At 41.7% G+C, this 21,273-nt stretch overlaps 1 protein-coding gene across 4 annotated transcripts in view; it reads left to right on the forward strand.

Moving 5' to 3' along the window:
* Positions 1 to 21,273, forward strand: part of lingo2 (leucine rich repeat and Ig domain containing 2) — a 308,235-nt gene that overhangs the window by 268,799 nt on the left and 18,163 nt on the right. The window contains exon 1 of one of the 4 annotated variants that reach the window (XM_078953929.1): positions 10,177 to 10,203. The exons of the other annotated variants lie outside the window; for them this stretch is intronic. Within the exon in view, the coding sequence (XP_078810055.1) occupies positions 10,192 to 10,203 (12 nt within the window). The 5' untranslated portion in view covers positions 10,177 to 10,191. Of the gene's footprint in view, positions 1 to 10,176; positions 10,204 to 21,273 lie in introns of those variants that run through there. 4 annotated transcript variants of the gene reach the window in all.

Genomic DNA, 21,273 nt, shown 5'->3' on the forward strand with positions numbered 1-21,273 from the left:
GATTTAAAGTGTGCTGGCTGGGCGAGCGCTGCAGTACTCCTCTCGAGTCTGCACAGGTCTCATTTGCATACATTTTATTTTAAAAAAGAAAGGTTTGCATTTCAAGCCTTTAGGCTCATTTGCCGGCAGAATACAGAAGCAAATATAAATGTTAGAAGAGCATCGTGTTTCCAGATGATGTCAGAGGATTGTTCAAGTCTCACTAACACATGCTATGACTCGGCAAACAAGAAGAAATCCACGATGGGATTTGGGCTGTTTTGATTACAAACAGCATCAGGACATTAGTGTGCATTGAGTGAGTCACCTTGGTCTGCATACGTTCTATAGTTTAGGGCTCTAGGGTGCTTAACCCTTGTGCTATCTTATATGACCCCACCCTTACATTGATGTGTTCTCCCTACCATGACAAAGGTGGATAAAGGTGGAAAGATTTCATGTAATCCATGGACACCAGTGAAGATCACAAATCATTGAAGAAAAAAGGTTCAGAACACTGTCTGGTGGGTCTAGATGACCCAACTCCCAACATTAAAGTGCCTAGGATAGCACAAGGGTTAAGGTGAACCCCACCTTCAGCCACTTGTCACTGGGTTGGCTCAAGCCACCCCATGACCCCGAAAGCGAGTCAGTGGATGGATTTTACAGTTTACATCATAAAGGGAGATTTCCTGTAAAAAAAACAGTTAATTCATTCATTCATTCATTCATTCATTCATTCATTCATTCATTCATTCATTCATTCATTCATTCATTCATCTTCTGATCCGTTTGCTCCCTTTCGGGGTCACGGGGCTGCTGGAGCCTATCCTGGCCACTTGTGGGCGAAGGATAGGGACACCCTGGACAGGTCACCAGTCTGTTGCAGGGCCACAATCACACACTCTCACATTCACTCATTCGTAGAAAAAAATGTGTTTAGAAAATTATTAATTAATTATTAAATCAAAGCTAATCAAAAAGTAAATTGAGGCTGGGATTTATAGTCTTTGAAGTTTTTCCTGTTTTCACGTGTTATTGTGGAATTTTTCTGATGATGGGGGACATTTAAAAAGAAAATTTAGCTTAAAATTGCATTTCTTAGAATTTCTTTATTCAAATCGCTGTGAATCAACTGTCTGAAAAATTTATTTTTAAAAAAGAGCTTGTTTGTGATGTAGAAAATATGCTGGGCGGAGCCACAAACTCCCTGTTCTGAGCTCTCAGCAACGGGGAGGGGAAGGGGGATGGGGTTGCTTCGCGCTTGTGGTCCCACCCACAAATCAGTGGTGAATTCCTGATGAACTCTGGCCGCTCTGCAGAAACTATGTCCTAGAAAACGACTGTTTTTATTTTCTTTGCCTTAAAATTGCATAATTATAAATAAAAGACCACTGGGAACTTTTTGAAAATGGATAAAAATAGAATCAGAGTGGGATTGTAAAAGGTGTCCCATTTACCATCATTTGAAGCAAAACATATGTAAAAGTAATAATAAAAGCTTGAGAGTTGAGTTATCAGACGTATCAGCCTTTTACAAAGAGACCAAACATTTTATTTCCTTATTTATTTATTACTTTTGGCTTTGGCCTGAGCTTTAACGTGTCAAAAAGAGGAGCAGACAGCTGCTCCCTCTGATCTTGGCTACCCTTCCCCTTTTCCCAGCAAAGGCTGATTTCTGCTCTTCATGCTCGCCACCAAAACCTGATCGTTTGCCATTCAGGAAGCACACATGGGAAAATTGCCTTTTAAATATTTATTATAAAACCTTTGTCTCCAGTAATTTAAAGGGAGGACCTTTTCGTCACTCGCAAGTAGACCAAGATGCATGACAAAAGTGCTGGCTCAGTGAAACCTGTAATACTTCGTCTTTACCCAGCAGTACTTTTACTGATGTACGTTTGCAAACAAATATGTGATGATGATCATGACAAATTATTTCTGACACATATATTGAAAGGAAAGATAAGACAAAGCAGTAAGAGGTGAACTTCCCATCTGAAATAATGCCTGTTTCACGTACATTCAGCATTTCCTCATCTGTGGCAGAGTAAGGTTCATGCAGGCTCTGTAGCTGTTACCATGACAACATGTCGCACCGCTAATCAAATTGTCAGCTTTTTGTGAAATGTATTTAAACTACAAATATGGCAAGATTAAATGACTAAGAATTGATTTAATATTTATTTATTTCGTAAGGGACATTGGCATAAGCAGGATGATGCCCTTTGAGGTGTCCAATATTAAAAATGAATGGACTTCGCAAAGGTAATTGTCTTGACGCAATCAGGCTTCTGCTTTGTCATTTAATTTCAGATAACGGACACCTTGAAGACATTATTCCCTACATAATGGATAACAAATCAATCGAGATAAATGCGATCATTTGACACCCCTACAAACTACACATATAGATAAATAAACACATCGAAACATACAGTTGTTTGGTTCCTTTTAAATCTTATTCTCATCACACCCAAAAACATCCCCACACAATTTAAATTGACATTTCCCTCTTAGAGGGTTTTTGTCCATACAGTGTGCAGCCCCCGCAGAACAGGCTCTTAAACTTTGAAAGCTGCAGGAAACCTAAAACATCTGAGTCCTGCTTTGACCTGTGATCCATCACAAGTTGGACAATGCAGGCTGACCACTAATGTACCAACACTTTCTAAGTAGCCATGCAAAGCATCTGCAAAAAGACTGATGTTAGGTGTTTGTCTTCATTTGAAGGGCATATTGGAAAAGCGCAGTAACAAAATCGAAAAGAAACTAGCAGAATAAAAAAAATCAAGCTACTCTTTCATTATTGTTGCTGAGTTCCAAAGCGGGAAGAAGAATACCATGTGTGCTGATAAGTCGCATATGTTTACGCTCTGGCATTGTGATAGGAAAAGAGTTACATGATAAGAGACTGCTGACAATCCCAGACTGTGTCGGATGATAAATCACAAATCGATGAAAGCTCCATGTTTGCAACAACTCTGAGCCTTTGAGAAACAACATTATCCAGAGTGAAGCAGATAATTACAGAAAGCAAAGTTTCCTGCTGTATATTGAGCTTTTGCCGCCTCATTTGACACAAACATTCTCAACAGGGAGCAGCAGAAAAATTGTCCCATAGGGATTTCAATAAAAGTCCCAGGACCTGCAAGTTCAGACACTTTTGGGTGTTTTGCCTCCATCTCCTCTTCATTTTCTGCGTGGGCACTATGTGTGCAGCATGGTTTGAATGAGGGCTCTCCAGGGTTTCACAGGGGGGAAGAGAATGTGTTTACTACAACACTTTTACGCCGTATACAATGTTCAGTTTGTGGGCTTGATTGAGCCCAGTAGGCCCATCGAGATCACAGCCTCTGCTCTCGTCAAACCTCCGGGGGTTAATTAACCAGAATAGGTAACTAGCTAGCATTGTGTGATTGCATTAACAGACAAACAGACCCCATTGAATCTTCTTTGGCTGCGTTCTTGCTCGCGTTTAGAGGGATGTTTGCAAAGTTAAAACTAACGTATTCCCCGAGAACAGACTGCAGCTGAATGACAAAAACAGAGGATTTTTCTCCATTTTTAGAAGTTGTCCAGCTGGGCGTTAGCATCCTGCACGTGAGATACTCTTTATATTCTCCTTTGGAAACCCAGAGAAAGAAGGATAAGGATTTCTTTGGCTTGGCTCACCTGTAGGACGTCACCATGGGTAAGCTTCTGTCAGCCGTCCGGTAGTAAAGATAGATTCACTGACACAGTGTGTGATTGTGAGATTCACTGTAAGCTTTCTTTGCGTTTTGAACATTGACAGTACTGGCAGAGACAGACGCAGCACATTAGCAGGATAGCTGTAAGTGCTGCGATGCATAGGACATTTGTTAGGTAATTGTGTGTGCCGCGGCGTCCTGTCCCCGTTTGACAAACAACGACTGATATGAAGTGAACAGAAGACAGGAAATAGTTGGTGCGCCATTCATGAACTGTGTCTGCCATCAAACTAAAGCTTATTTTTGACTCTTGCGCAGATGGATGTAAATCCATGTCATCCCATGAAATCCCTGCCGGTTCCAGCCAAACTGTGCAGAAAAACCCTGATGCCAGCTGCCATTGTGGAAAACTGGAACAGCTTGCATATGTCTCAGTTGAATCCATTTTAAGAGAGAACTTCTGTGTATCCTATACTCATCCTATCATCCAGTTATTCATCTCTGAATGTGAAGCAGATGAGTAATAGGATTTTGCAGCGGGAAAGAATGACATACTGTGTTATCAGTTCATCTTTTTCGTAAATTCTCGATTACAACACAAATAAATGGCTTCAATTCTAGCCTTCTATCACGTGTCAGACTCAGACCCTCATCGCCACTTAGTAGCATGTGACAAAAGGAGCATAAACCCTTTTATTCATGGTGATAGATATTAGATACACGGGCTTTTAAAGGGAGAGAAGCATCTTCTGTTTGTTGATTTCTAGAGACCCGTGTTCTGGGCTTAATCTTCCAGACTTGTTATTGTAGTCAGCAGTGAGCTGTAATGAGCATAATGAGCTCAAATGCAAGCCTGAGATGCTCCAAATAATTGCTTAAGGAAGGAAAAACAAAGGCATAATTTGCTTTTGGTAGAAGGTGAACCTTTATTAGAGGCAGGGTAAGAAAGAAGAAGGCCTTGAGTGTGACCATTTCAGCTCCAGGCTCTGTAATCATTTTTCGCAGCATCTTTGGAGTTTGATGCGTCTCGTCGAAATATCTTTTTTTGAACGACTGAGCAAAAGAATGAGTATTCAATAAATTATCACAGCATCACTGCAGAAACACAAAGGTCCAAGCCACAGGGTGTGAACAAGCTTTCTGGGGCTCAGATATATGGAATCTTTATTTTAGTCCGCATATTGCTTTCATGTGCAGTGATGAAAAAAAGGCTCAGGGTGTAGATCTTTGTTTTTTTTTTTTCTAATTTAAAAAAGCAATGTGCATCCAGCTCATGTTGGTAAGACTAACACTATGCCGACGAAGCAACATTTCATGATAATTGGTTCCCTCTCTTTTTGGGTTGTAGCTTTGCCGTTACAGTCAGTATGTAAAAATGTGACCACCAGGGCCGGATATAGAAATTGACAGGGGGGGAACAAAAACTGTGACTTTCTCCCCCAAATGTGATGACCTGCAAAAGATCCACCAACAAAAGAAATCAAAATGACCAAAAAAATAAGAAAAATCTAAAATAAATAAAGAAAATAAACAAAAAATGAATATAGAATCAAAGGCAAAGACAAAACAAAAAACGAAAGGATGGCTGGACAGACAGATGGACAAATAGACAGACAGACATAAAAATATATATATCAATACAGCCTCTAACAAGGCAAAAAGTAGTGTCCTGCTTGAGCCTGTCCCAAGGCTGGTAAATGCCAGGAAGAGCATCCATCATAAAACTGATGAGGTATATCAAATAGATAAAAGGAAATGATAAATGAACTGATATGATGATAGCACGTTTTTCTATGCATTTTAGAGGCTTTGAAGGATTTGACGCCCCAAACTCTCAGAACACCCGGCCTCCCCCTTTCTTGATATTGTACCTGAACCCCATAGAGGGTCTGGCTAAATCTGGCCCTGCTTACAATTAGTGAGGTATTAGATAAGGAGATTTTCTAAATGCGTTTTCCTAGTTTTTCCAGGGTTGTTTGTAATGTGTCATTCATTTCTTTGGCATAATAGAGCTTATTTATGGTTTGGAAAAGACAAAGATTGTTTTTGCACAGATTGCATTTCTGAGCTAACTCAGTATGAAGATGATGCATCGCGCCATAAAACCATGCTGTTCTGATGATTGGTCTTTTTGTAATGTGTGCTGGTTCGATGGCTCTGGTAGACCATTAGACTCATCATCACAAGGTCTCATGATTGTTAATGCACTGTTTCCAGTGTTTTTGCGATTACAACTCATTTCAATTTCCAGTTTTATTTCCACTCCCTCTCCACACACACACCAACAAACACAGACACACACTTTCATCTACTGCATTCCTCAACTACCATCAAGTGGACCTCACATCTCTAGTGTCAAGCATGCTGCCAAGTTGAATGTGTGTTTCTGTTTGGGGAACAGCCGGATTTCTTGAGAGCGTAAAGGATTGTCAGCTGATGGGTTTGAAGAGTCTCAAAAAGATGCTTTGGACAGTCCAGATCTGGTAATGGGGCCCAGGGGTTTTGTCATGCATGATATATATCAAGTTAATTGTCAGACAAAAAAGGGAAACACAACCTGTGTCTAAGACAAGACCACAAATCATCCTTGTATTGTTTTGAAACAAAGTTATCCTGAACAAGTAGAGAAGGAATAAACGTGTATGATCTGACCAGTCTGTAGTGTGTTGGGAATATTGTTGTTTTTGTGGAAGCTGATTATGTGTAGCACATCGACTAATTATATCCTGGAAGTTCTCTCTGGCAGGACCATCTGGACCGTACTGTAATTAGACTACATCAGTGCCCTCTATCTTGATGTTTCCTGTTTCAGTTCTCTTCACCAGACAGAACCAAGATACCTTTCCTATGATGTTTTAGTGTCATGAGAGCACTTTTCAATTTGCCGCAGCAGCATTGTAGTGTCTGTTTCAGGCTATTCTTGTCATCCACCCTGATGGAAAAACATTGAAAAACACGTTCAGAGACAATGACAGTGGCAACACAGTTTACACTTTACAAGCTTTTAGGAGTCATTCCTGGTGTGTCACCTTATGGTGGAATATTTTCATGTGATTTTATTTTACAGCTGCATTACAAAAGACAAGCTGACGACTCTCCTAGCTGCCTAAATGCCAACATGTAGAAAACCAGCAAAAAGAGTGGTGGATTCTGTCCTGCAGTGTTTACTTTTCAATGGTATTTAGAAGCTGATTTATTTCAAAAGGCAAGATGACAAACTCTAGCTTGTCAGAATGTCAAAGAAACTTATGTCTGAGCCCCAGAATGAATAATCCTCTTTTTTCTCACAGAAAAGTGTTTTTTCCTCCACTTTTTGATAAACAAACAGGTGTGAAAATATTTTAAGAGTATGTGCCATTGGCTGAGACACTGAGCACACACCACAGATGGAGTGTGAGATGTGGGTTGGGCTGCCAAAACAGTCTGATCAGTGTAGTTGTTTCAGAAAGCAGCTTTCACTAATTATAAAGCACAACCGAGGCTCCACATCCTTTTCCTTTGTAGCTGTTATGAGGAATGCAGCTTCCTTTTGGTTTAGGAAGATACAACCAAAAAATAACAGAAATACCTGCATCAAATGGGGGGAATTTTGTCATTAAAGTCCCCACTCAGATCATCTTTTGATCTGTTTTCAAAGTGTTCCCAGTGGTCTTTTAGTTATGGTTATGCTGTTTTTAGCCAAATAAAAAAAACAGTCTCGTTTTTTAGAAAATTGTTTTTGCAGAAGGGCAGGACTTCATTAGGACTTAACTCAACTTAATATTACTCGCGCAAAAAAATAGCAATTATTTTTTATCTGTCCCGTAAGTTAGAAATGCAATTTTGAGCTTTACAGATTTTACGCACTCTACGGTGCACCCGATTAAAAGGCCCACCATCAATGAAAGGTCTACTTAAAACGTATGTCATAAATAAGGTGCATTAAGAGAGACAAAAAAGTCAGATACATTTGTAGGTCAGTCAGGCTTTATTCTTTGCGTTAACAATAACTTGATTGAAACACACTACATGTTAGCCACACATCAGAAGCGCTAGCTGAGTTAGCATATTCACAATACTGAATAATCTTGCAATACTTTGCAACTGGCAAAAAAAAAAAAAGACTGATTCCTTTAAAACCAACATTACTGTGACTACACTAACTCCAGATCTCGTCAGTAACACATAAAAAAATCCCAGTCTGGCACCCATAGGTTAGCAGCTTTAGCGTATTCACAATAATACCCAAGACATAAAGCATGCTAAATAACACGAAAAAAAAAACATAGACTAATATTTTGACAGAGCGCTGTGTTCCTTTCTAAATCATTTTAACATCATAAGCAGAAGCAGAATTAAACCATATGTAAGGCCCCTGCGATTACTGCTGCATTTTTTGTTGTTTTAACACAAATTAAGACTTTTAAGTGAGCCTTTAAGTGCTGAAAACAAGTCAGATATGCAGTTTTTATCTTAATCTTCTTTATATGTCTTGCATCATGAGAAAAATGCTATGAAAACGTGTTAAAAACACCAGAGTGGGTCTTTAAAGGCAAATCTTTTAAGGAACTGTAGCCGGTTCCTCCGCAGGTGCGTGCCACGACGGCAGAAACAAGAGCGAAGACAATAGAAAGGTTCAAGCCCTTTTATTATTTATATTGTCAAACCAAAGCAGCGGCACAGAAACAGCAACTTCCCGACACGACACACCGCAAAACCGGAAACGGCCAAGTGTTACATCCCACACACACACACCTGTTCTCCTTATATATTGTATCACGCCCCCGAACCAAATCCCCATTGGTCACACTTATCCCCCCCCAAGAAAAGATCAGTGCCCCACTGATCTGCCATCAGATGGTAACACTGACCTGGGCAAACGAAAAGGGTTAGAGTGTAACCCTGCAATGGAACGAGTCGTCCGGCGAGGCCCAACAGGCCCAGACACTATGGGTGCCAACTGTTTGTCATCTGCTCCCCTTTCAACCCCACATGCTGAGGGAAGCACTGTGGGAACTGGCACACACGGTGCGCAAGTGTCAAGAGAAGTAGCTGAAGCCTCAGCCCCACCCCTACAAGAACCAGGCCCCTGAACCTCAAGACTGGACCCAGTGATAGGCACAAGGACACCAATCACGGAGTCATCAGCCTCCCCATTGGCATCTAACTCACCATCCACCTCTGCCACAGGGGGCACTATCACAGCCCCACTCTGTACAGTGGGACCACACAGTCGTAGCTCATTACGGTGAACGTTGCAGATTGGCCCAGAGGAGTCAACAGGCGCAACCGAGTACACAGGCGAATCCCCACCCAGACGCTCCAACACTTTATGGGGGACAGGAAGCCACACATCCTGAATTTTATGCCTTCCGGGAAACCGCCTGTTTCTTACGTACACCAGCTGGCCCGGCAGCAGGGAGGCATCACCCCCTACATGGCCTGCATAAGCACGACGAGCTTCTGCTGCTTGGTCCAGATTCTGGCCCGCCTGCTGATAAGCCCAACGCAGTCGCTCCTGATGTTCCACCACCCAAGCATGCTCGTCACCCTCAAAGTCTTCCCTATCCTGACCCAGCCAAATATCGAAAGGCCTAATGGGGGCCCTCCCAAACATCAGGAAATATGGTGAGTAACCTGTGCTATGGTGTTCGGTGGTGTTATACACATACAGCAGCTCAGGAAGGTATTCAACCCATCGTCTCTTCTGATGTGGATGCAGTGTTCTCAACAGGTCATGTAGAGTCCTGTTAAAGCGCTCACACTGCCCGTTTCCCTGAGCATGATAGGGGGTCGTTCGGCTTTTCCTGATCCCGTATACTTTACATAAACCCTGCACCACATCTGCTTCAAAACACCTACCCTGGTCAGAGTGTATCCTAGAGGGGACACCATAGGGCTGGATCCAGTGCTTTACCAGGGCCTTAACAACAGTTACTGCACGCTGATCACGGGTTGGTACTGCGACAGTAAACTTGGAGAAGACATCAGTCATGATAAGGACATTCTCACGCCGGTCTGATGAGGGCTCCAACACTGTGAAGTCCATAGCCACAACCTCCAATGGCCGGTAAGCCAGCAAATGTCCTTGAGGTGCAACTACCTGTGGGTGAGGGTTCTTAGAAACAATGCACCGCTCACAAGTCTTGCAAAAAGCCTCCACGTCTCTGTACATCCCAGGCCAATAAGCCCGACAACGGACCAGCTTAAAGGTTCGCTCTACTCCCTGATGCCCAGCTACGGTGTGCATCTGATTGAGTATCTCATCCTTCAAAATGACTGGCAGTATGATCTGCCTGATCTGCCCTTCACGCTGTCCCCAAGACTGCCGATACAGCACCCCATCCACCTCAACAATCCGCTTCCATTGTCTTAACAGCTCTACTGCCCTGGGATATAATTGACGCCTCTCTGTCCGGCTTGGCCCCACACCCCGATCCCAAAACCTCCTAAAGGTAGAGATCAAACCATCACCAGACTGCAACTTCACCAGGGCCTTAACGTCCAAAGAGGGGAAAACATCATTCAGGACAGGGATTTCATGCTCTATCAGGTTAGTGAATCCCAGGTCTAACTCTGATTTTGCAAAAACATCCTCATGTTTTTTTCAAAAGCTCCCTAACCTTTCTGGTCTGTTCTACGGTAAGTCCCGTTAGGTCAAGATTGCCCACCTCTGATCCCGCAGTCAGCTGTTCAGTCCTCGCATCCACATGCTCCTGTACCATAACCCTTTCTTCTCCTGGACTAACACGTTCAAAGCTAATGCCAGATGTACCGAGTGGCAAAACATCCACACAATGTAATGAGCATAGTCGGCTTTGCGGCCGAAGCTCCACATCTGAACATCCAACATTAAGCACTGGGATGGCCACATGGCCATGGTCTATAGGGACTAAAGCCTTGGAGACAAGCAGTTCCCCTGGCAATCCCCCTTCTTCCGCGCTAAGTGCCTCCACAAGAGCAAAAGCATCTGAGGAGGAGTAGCCAAATTGTAAAGTTGCTGGAACAAAACACAGGTCACCAGCTGGACAAGTAAAAGGAACAGTGGAATAAACATAAGTGTTCGTTGAACCAACCTGTTAAGACTGGCAAACTCTGAAGGCATTTTGCCATGCATCAGGGACCGAATGACTGCGCGTTTCATAACCATGGCCTTCACTCTCATAAAAACACTTAATCACGTTCATCCCCAAAATGCAGGGACAGTGTTTTTACGTTGCCTCATAAGGTTAGTCTCTGGATCTTTGACCACAAGGATCCCTCTACCTTTTATGGTGACACCAAATGCATGAACATCTCTTTCAAAATAGCCCAAATAAGGTATACTTAAACCATTTAGCTTAGAGTGAAAGCCATTCACAATTTTTCAAAGACGGACGGAAGTGTTCTTTGAAAAATGACTCAGTGACTGTTGACACATTTGAACCCGTGTCCAAAAGACATTTCACCTGTACATCACCAATGAAAACATCGACAGTGGGACAAACTCCAATTAAACATTCAACCTCGAGTGTGTCAGATTTCTTTGATTCAGAGCCCATCACGTCCCCTCCTGTAGTTGGGTCATCACCACAGGGGCAGAGAGTTTCCCTGTTGCTCGCCAACAATGTCCGAGTTGCCACGACCAGAAGCGTTACGTGATCCAAAAACGGTCTTATTTCCCGGAGCTCCCCATCTACACTGACGAGCAATATGCCCCGCCCTCTGACACCTAAAGCAGATGGGTTTACCATCGGAGTCGAACCGTGGTTGGACCCATCGACCAGCTGTCTGTCCGATCTCTACTGACAAATCTGACACCTTCTTAGCCAAGTCAGTAATTTGTTGCTGTTGCTGCTTCATAAGGCTGATCATTTCTGCATTTGGATCCACAACCGGCTTAGCTGTAACCACGTTTACATTCTGGACCTCCTTTTCCCCCTCAACCAGACACACGTCAGCTCTACGTCGGCTGTAAGATGCAGTCGCGTCCCCATCCTCCCACAGTAAAGCTTCTTTCCGCAGGTTGAAAAACGAGATGGCAGAATCCTGGCGGATGATGCGCTTTAACTCCCGTCTCAGAACCGAATCCCGCACATTCTCAGCAAACTGATCCCGCAAGGCAAAATCACTACACCAAGTGTAATTTACTTCACAGCGGTTGATTTCATCAATGATTGCCATGAGCGCGTGTGAGTACTCACGGATCGTTTCCCCGTCACGTTGTTTTCTGTCAAAGAAAAGCTTCTGCAGGCGAGTCAACGAAGAAGGCTGTCCATAAATTTCTTTTAATATTGCCAGCACACTATCCGGGTCGGCCCTTTCTGCAGAAGACCGGTATTTTATTTCCTGCTTGGCCTCGCCCCCAAGATGGTCATATATATACATTGCCTTCTCGCTCTGCTGAAAATGACGGAAACTTAACACCGAGTTAATCTCATCCAGCCATTCGTAAAAGTCCGCACACGAACCCCCGGAAAAAGTGCGGCATTTCTTCTCCTTAGGGAGGTAAATGACACAGTCCTTCGGCCCAGTTGATGACGAACCACCTGCTGCTCCGTCCAATTGGGACGCCTCCGCCGAACCAGACCCAGCGAGTGAAGCTTCCTGCTCCCGCAGCTTCTCAGTCAACGCGTCATTCATGATCCGCAAGGCGTCCATGGTCGCTTTGTCCACAGCTATCCTGTCCTTCAAGGCCTGCAGCTCCGCTCACAGCTCCTCCATGACGACAGCGGCAAAGGGAATCCCCGGGATCCCGTGATGACGTCAGCCACCGAACACCTGATCCAGCCGCTGCTTTGGTTTACGTGTCAGACTCCGGCCGCCTCCGCTCCGTAACGCAACGATCCTGCTGACAACGCCAAATGTAGCCGGTTCCTCCGCAGGTGCGTGCCACGACGGCAGAAACAAGAGCGAAGACAATAGAAAGGTTCAAGCCCTTTTATTATTTATATTGTCAAACCAAAGCAGCGGCACAGAAACAGCAACTTCCCGACACGACACACCGCAAAACCGGAAACGGCCAAGTGTTACATCCCACACAAACACACCTGTTCTCCTTATATATTGTATCACGCCCCCGAACCAAATCCCCATTGGTCACAGAACTGACACAATTTGCAGGAAGGAATACAGTCTCTGTGACAGTATTAGGGACACATTAGTGACATTATGACAGTAAGGTCTTGTATTTTGTTATCACTAAAAAAATTCTAGTTAAAATTATTTGAAAAAGAAATCACTATCAGACATTTTCTTCCTTGAAGACCACAAAAGAAAAGACTTCTCAATTGCTTACCTGTGAAAGAATCAAGAAATACATTAAGTCAATTCAGGCTCTGTTAGTGTTAAGGATGCCAAAAGTGATGAGACATATCACTTTGCAATTAAAAAAAAGACCCTGCTAGCCAATGATATCTTGCTGAATGTTTCCGTCTGCAGCAAAGCCTCCCCTTATCTCCATGAAGCAGAGCTTTCATGGAACCTGCCCAAAGACCCCACGTGGAAAAAAACTCGGTAACGCTTACTTTTACAGTACAGTACTTACAGTGTACTTAAGTGGTATTTACATGGTACTTATTGTGTAACTACTGGGTACTTTCAGGGTATTTACATGGTACTTTTTATGGAATTTACTGGGTACTTAAATGGTACTTTTAGTGTCTACTCTCTACTTACATGGCACTTACTGTGTATTTATGTGGTACTATTTGGTTCATACCTATGTGGTACAAATTTAAAGAGAAACAAGACTGCAGTGAAAACAACAATCTTTAATATGATACACTTCTGCAGCATACAAAGTGTCATCACAATGAAATTTGTTTTAAATTCTCAAAACAGTAAAAAGCAGCATTCCAAAGAACAGATATTTTCATATTATTTATCTTTTTTTTCCAAAGTTTTGTGTTGTTCCAGGAATGATTCACACTCCTTTGCATAGCTCATGAGTTTGTCACCCACCGTGAAAACAGGAAATGGCCCCAGATCCTCACTTTTTCCAGCCAAAGTCATTTCTGCAATAGTTGCAGTCAAAGCTAATGTATTTTTGTCTATATTACACTGGCGACATGTGAGGGTCGTGCTTTTTGTGCGTGGAAATTCCTTCAGCAGAGTTTGGTAACAGGGTTTGTAACTGCAAGAAAAATCACAATACGAGCTCAAATGAACATTAAAAGCATAATGACTTTTATGAAATACAAATTATATTTTACTTAAATACGTACAAAGGATATTCACAACAACTTCCAAGCTGAGTTTTTGGTTTCGCTGTATTTTACAGTACAGTGATCCCTCGCTATAACACGGTTATTTTTCACGGTTTCGCTACTTCACGGATTTGCATCGTGCATTGTGTTCTGCATTCTGATTGGCTAAAAAGTCACTCCGCTTCTTCTCTACCTGTGCGTCAATAACGTTGCAGTATAATATGTGCACATACGTAAATCAGCTTGCCAAATTTTCATTACTACGTGCAAATTCTCTTGATGGTGGCATGTCGGTGTATAAGGATCTTTTTGCAAAGCAGAAAAAAGAGCGACAACAACTGCCTATCACTATGTTATTCTCCCGAACAAACACAGCTGCACCACGGGCTTCAAAAGAAGAAAACACTGCAGAGCGGAGTCAGGATGCAGCGGCTCAGTCTAAAGAGCAGTGAAATACACCCGAGTCACTATTTGTCCCACTGTACTTTGTATTTTTTTCATAATCATTTTAAATTTTCTCCCGTTTAATCCAATTACTCCGGTCGCGGTGGGCGGGGCTAATCTCCGCGATTTGAAGCCTTCTGTTCACATTCATTAAAATTATTATTTGACAGTAAAGTACAGAGTTATTTGTTGAAAAAAAGGTTTCTAAAGTACTTTTATTTGTGAAACAAATGCTTGAGCCTGTAAATTGGTTTGTTCTTTCTTTTCATTGTATAATAGAGTATTTAATTGTATAATAATATAAAAAAATAAAGGTTTCTACTTCACGGATTTTGCCTATCACGGGGTCTTTTTGGAACGTAACCCCCGCGAAAAACAAGGGTTTACTGTGCAGCACTTACAGTTCACTTAAGTGGTATTTAGATGGTACTTATTGTGTAACTACTGGGTACTTTCAGGGTATTTTCATGGTACTTTTTATAGAATTTAAAAGCGTCTGCTGTAAAAAAAATCATCCTTTTAATGTTGCTGTTCAGTGGAAGTGTCCCACACAGAAAATCCAGTTCGCCTCCAATCATGTTGATATTTCTTACATCTAAGTAAGATAAAAGCTAAAAATCCTCATTTGACCCTCTTGTATTTTTTGACTTTGACATTGCTGAATACTGCACTTGATTTCTGATGAATCATTCAAAACAATACATCAAAACAGTCGGGCTGCTAATGTCAGCAGATTAGTCACTCATCTTTTGTCACGGTTCCTTTTGGGGGGGGGGGGGGGGGGGCGTTCTACACATCTCTCTTTTAATTTACTGTGGAAAGTTGCAGAATAGTCAAGGACATCCCCTGTATTTTATTTGGTCACTATCCTTTCCAAATTTCTAGGCTCTACAATATAAAAGTGCTAATTTTGCCAAATGAAATAACAGCATAATGTGCGACCCGAAGAGGTTAATGGAAATAAAAAATAGAAATAAAACAGAACATTTATCTTCTTTAGTTGTCAGTATAATATTTAGAAGGTAGAAATATTTTGAAATCATTATTAATTTTTTTTTTAGGTTTTTCTGGCAAATTTTTGCAGTCATGTGGACATATGTTACTGCAAAATCACAAAGAAAACATGTTTTGCTTAAATCACTGAAATCATTTTGCAGTAATAAAACTGATAATAATAATATTGCAGCAGAATTTTGCCACAAAATACATCCTCACGTTTTAATCATGGGCTGTCTGCAAATCTGTGAATAAGCTCCACACTTTTCCCTCATTGTTGTTGTTGTCCTGTCCAGCAGCTGAGCAAACAGACATGAGCTGTAGGACTCTGTTTTGGACAGAGCTCCTTTTCTGTTTAAAATTTTTTCTTTTTCAATAAGCGAACTTAAAGACCCATTCCAATCGTCTTTTAATCCAAAGTGTTCCCAGTGGTCTTTAAATTAAGGTTATGCCGCTTTTAGTCAAAATCCAAAAAGTTGTTATTGGGACCATTGGTGTGGAGCAACCCCGCCCCCCCTTCCCATCCTGGTTGCTGAGAGCTCGAAGCAGAGAGCGTGTAGCCCGCCCGACTTATTTTTTACGCCCCAAATAAGCTCGTTCTCAAACTGCAATATTTTTGTCTGCTCCTGAATCACAACAATTTGATTACAGAAATAGTCAAAAATGCCATTTTAATCTTGATTTTTGTTTTTTTTATATATGTCCCCCATCATGAGAAAAATGCTAGAAAAACATGGTAAAAACACAATTTTCATAGGAGTGGGGCTTTGAAATGCCTCCTAGCCAATAGAACGTCATGCAACCTGACACATTTTCTTATTTTTTTACAAATATCAAAATGTTGAAGCATGTTTTGTACTTACTCTCATGACAAACCTCTAGACACAAAGCAAGCTAAACTAACATTTTAGGATTAAAATGTTGAAGCTTCCTCCAGAATTTTCTTATTAATTAATACAAAGATCCCCCTTCTGGTAATTCTCCTGCTTGACCAACTTTGTTACTTTCTGTTAATGAAAACGAGTATTTTTTTAATAATAAAATCAATAACAATAATGGTAATGTTTTGAATTGATGGCATTTCATTGAGTAATACATTTCTTAACAAGAGGGATGATTTTCTCCTCCCTCATGGATGCAGGTTCACTCTTCCCTTAACTACTTCTTGTGTGTGTTCCAAGGTGGCCCCCGGCTCTTCGGAGATGCAAATAGACACCAACAGCAGGGCAGAATATGTTAAAAATGTCAGGAACGGGATGCATTCATTTGAATATGAGCATCACATTGAAAGTCCAAGCAGCTCTCAATGAGGGTCCTTTGCTGTATTGCAGCAGTGCATGTTGAACACTGTGCTGGAAGCCTAATTAACAGTCAAAGGCTTTCCTGTTTTAAACAACCCTCAGCTCAAGAAAAGCCCTCTGTTACCAAAGGAAAGAATATATATAAAAATAAACGCGGTCACATCTCTAAAATAAAAAATAAATAAAAAAACGATCAAGGGGGAAGCTGTTGCATCTGCATTCAAAAATCAAAGACGTCGGCTTTAAAGCTGGTAAAGCGAGTTTTAGTCTACCAGCTCCCTTTTTTCAAATATTATCGCTTCGACATTTAACGCACGTCCCTGAATTGGAACCAAGACATGAAAGTCTGCAGCTTTTCTTGCTGTGGGACTGGAATTTAGCAGGTCTGTCTTTAATTTGAGGTAGAAGCACACATCAAACATTTCACCCACTGAAGTTATATTGCTTTGGCAGACCTGCTGTTAAAATATTGGCTTCCCACACCACTTCTCTCCCGGTGTTTAAACTAATCACCCAGGGCTATTGTTGGCTAAACTGCTGCTGTGTGGAGAGCTGCGCCGTCCCCGGGAGGATCTTTTCTTTGCCACACCTTTACAGATGCAGAAACAGCAGGAGACAGAAGCCATAAGAAAATCCAAGCTGAAGTGAGATCATTTAAAAAACAAGATTTTGAGAGTTCTATGCTAGAATTAAAAGCCCTACAAGCAAAATATCATGATGAAATATGTTAATGAAGAATCTTAATTCAGCCCAGGTTTCTTCTCACAATCATCTTTTATACTCATGACCAAACAGATTCTTACAGATTTTATAACAATTTTGGAGTTTAGTCATTCTAAATGAGCAAGAATCATAGGAAGCTGAGAGCTGGTAGGAAAACCATCAATCTGGTTCATTCACGCAACGTCAAAAGAAGTCAGCACGGTGTTGCCATAACGACAGCAGATACCAGTTTTTTCAAATCATACAACAGCTTGTCTTTACAGGATTTTCATTAAGTTTTTGTACAGAAATATTTCAAGGTTGTTTTAATTGTCTGCTAATCTGATTGCAGTGTTTACACTCGAGGCACCCTGCAACAGTGAAGGCAATTTAATTAAACTGGAATGTGTTTATTCTGATTGAACTCCAGTGACATTGTTCCGTACTGTTCTCACAAGTCAGCCCTGTTTAAGCCGTGACATTACCTGAGTCGCCACTGGCAAAGCAAACACAACGGCGCCCGGGCATGTTTGAGTGGATGCAGCTCGCGGCTCACGTCTGTGACACGGAGCTCCAGCAGATCCAGATTCAAATGTAATCATCCCGTAAACCTTTCCATTCTTCCCCTTATTTGCCCTCCAACTGCTTTGTCTGTTCCCAACACTGCAGTAAATGAGGAGTTTGTGACAGATCCTGTGGGGTGGGGGTGGGGGGCTGAGAGGGTGTTTATGATAATAAAACACAAAACTAAATATAGACGAGGAAGGTGTTTCTGGCTTTGAACTGTGGCTTCAGGGTAAAACAACAATATATGAGAAACAACTAGAGAGCAGAAACCACTTTGTAGGTTTAACACTCGAGCATGATGGTGTTTGACACTTCTGGAAGGATGTGCACATTAATCAAGACAGTCATCTCATCCCATGTGTAAAAACTACAGCATGGATGCACTCTGTCTTAAATTAATGTGAGGCTACACTACAATACATTTGATTCATTCTGTTGAAATAGGGTGTTTTAAATATTGGGTTATATGGGTATTTTTTGTATTCCAACTGTGCCTTAATCCACTGTTTATAGACCCAATGTCCTGCTTGGAAAAACTATGTCAAATTGTGTTTTTGGTCTTTTTAGCGTCTTTTGATGACATTTTTCTGATAATGGAGGACAAGTAAAAAAAAAAAAGTTTCTGAGTTTATCTTTATTAAATTGTCGTAAATCAGAAGCAGATGTAAAAATTCAGCTGGGAAAATATTGTAGGTGTATCCAGTTGTAGACAAATAGATCCATGAACGTCTTTGCTTTCCTCGTCTAAGCTTGAATCTGGATCAAAACTGTACATCTGGAGAGCTCCAATATTGCTTGCAATTTTTGTTGCACCGCTAAGATTAGGTTAGGGGTGAGAGATGCTGTAAGCTAGCACAAGAGAGTGTAAACAAATGGATGATGGGAAGTCAGAATGGACTTACTACACTTTACCAGTCCCACCCACAACTAAATAGTGAATTTCTAATGAACTCCTGCTGTTGTGCAGAAAATATGTATGTAGACAGTATTTAAAAAAAGCATTAAATCCTACCCCCGACTGGGGCCCATGGGAGACCCTACCAGGGGCAAAAGCCTCAGGCAGCTTCATTCCTGGGATCACTCGAGCTCTCAAACCCCTCCACCATGTTAAGGTGGCGGTTCACAGAGGGGTCATGACCGAAAGAACGACCTCCCGGATGCAAGTAGTTGAAATGAGCTTCAACCTTTTGTATCTATACTGATCTCTCAGATTTGCCCTCTGAGAGATCATTAAACCAGCAACCTCCACATCGAGAGAAGCCAGTAGAGGTGGCTTGGGCATCTGGTCCAGATGCATCCTGGACCCCTCCCTGGGAAGGTGTTCCAAGCATGTCCCACTGGGTGGAGGCTCCAGGGGAAGACCCAGGACACGCTGGAGAGACCATGTCTCTCGCTGGCCAGGGAATGCCTCGGAATGCCTGTGGCGGGGAAGAGGGAAGTGTAGGTAACTTTGTTTAGACTGCTGCCCCCAACACCCAGTCCAGGATGGGGGAAGGAAGATGGATGGATGGATCTTATATGTCTGTCTATTTGTATTCAATTCATGTACTGTGCAGATGACAGTGCACTAGAGGAAAGACAAAGCATTAGTGTTTGTGAGTTAATAATATTAATGGATTAATGCATTTGTGACAAATTACCAGCTACAGTTTTTTTATGTAATTTTTTAAGTTTACTCTAAGCTAAAAAGAAAAACAAGAATTGTAAAAAGTAAAGCCATTGCAGAATGATTCTAACATCCAAGGAAATTCCGACCGCGGGATTTGCCTTTAAAATAAAGACCCTAGCTGTAAAATATTATATTATACCTGAGATAATCAAGTAAAGAATCCGCATTCTGGGACGTCATCTCTGCAGTTTATTTGATCTTGTTTTCAGGTTTAAAATATCTCAACCATGATCACTGAATCATGGGACTTGATCAATATCCAATGAGCTTTTACCATTCTGACATGGGCCATTATCTCACAACGGACGGAGGACAATACCAAACTGGAAATCAGTCAAATCACCCAAATGGCACCTTTGATTTGCCCTCTGAGAGATGATTAAACCCTCATGCGGTCAGAGTTCAGCTCTCAGCAGCAGTCAGATTAGCTCTGTTGTGTGGATTTTAATGGCTGTTAATCATGCAGTGAAGCCAGGAAAAGGTGTTTGCTTTTATGTTAATGATGCTTTTGCTTGGTTTGAACTGAATTAAATCATCAAGAGGACTACATTTATGGTTTTTTTTAATCACTATTGAAAGGTTATATTTTAAGACATCAGATGTAGAAAAAAAAAGTTATTTAAATCAGGACAAAGGGAAGTTTTGTCTCGCAGACATTTTTCAGACTTCCTGCCAAAAACACTGAATTGCTGGGCGTTTACTCACATGCCTCTATGTGTTCCCTCAAGCTACCATCATGAATATTTTGTGCAATTTGCAAAGAATGGTTAAAGTTTAATTCTTTTGTGTATCTGTTGTGATCATGCAATGTTTGCTCGGTGATCTTTCATGCATGAGGTGAAACCGGATGAAAACTTTGATGAATTGGTAAAGCTTGTGCAAAATTGAACATCATCTGGATTGGAATGAATATGCAGACATGTTTATTCTAGCTGTCTGTTTGCAGTGCTTCAGTGTTCCACTGAAAGGATATTTTCATGGTCTAAACTGCACTGGTAATAAGAAACATGATGCTTTCATTATGCTGCAGTTTTGCAGCTTTTGCTACAGGCGTTTACAGAGTCAGCGTCCATGTCTTCCTGCATTATGGATGATTGCTGCTACGGCTGCACAGCTTCTCCGACCATGGTGCAAATGCAGTTTGCAGTGTTGAGCTATGCTGCTCGATAGATGTCGTTTTTTTCCACCAGAGCATGTAGATGTTCAGCATGGCTAGAACAAGCTGTGTGGGTGCAGGGTAAAGGGGTTTGCCAGCCATTTTTAACTGTCCCTGTGGCATAGTCACAGTATGGATGATACACACCTCTGCATCAGACCTGATGCTGGTTCTCCAGATGTAGTGGGTTGGTGGGAGCAAGAAATGGACAATATAAGAGCTCTCCTGGGCCCACGCAGTGTGCTAACCGTGGCTGCAGATGCATTTTAATTAATGCACACAATTGAATTTTTGTGACATTTTAGAGCGAAAACCAGTGCAGGAAGAGACTGACACAAGGCCTGCATTTAAGAATGCTCTTTAGTGGTAAGGCTCACTGAGAATACAGTCTGGAGCAGTAAGAATTTATAAACTGGCTGATGAAAATTTGAGTCAGGCTTCTTATGTAAGCTCATAATGAAGTCAAAAAGGAAAAAGGAGATTAAGAAAAAGAGGTAGAGTGCTTCTTTCATCATGTTCAGTTTGATTATTATCCTTTTTTTTCTGCTCATAGCACCAATCCAGCTTGGCTTTAGGAAGCTGCTCTTTTGCACCTGCAACC

The sequence above is a fragment of the Oryzias latipes genome, chromosome 10 (genome assembly GCF_053564925.1).
Source record: "Oryzias latipes strain Hd-rR chromosome 10, Olatipes_Hd-rR_3.1".
In the NCBI taxonomy this organism is placed as follows: Eukaryota; Metazoa; Chordata; class Actinopteri; order Beloniformes; family Adrianichthyidae; genus Oryzias; species Oryzias latipes.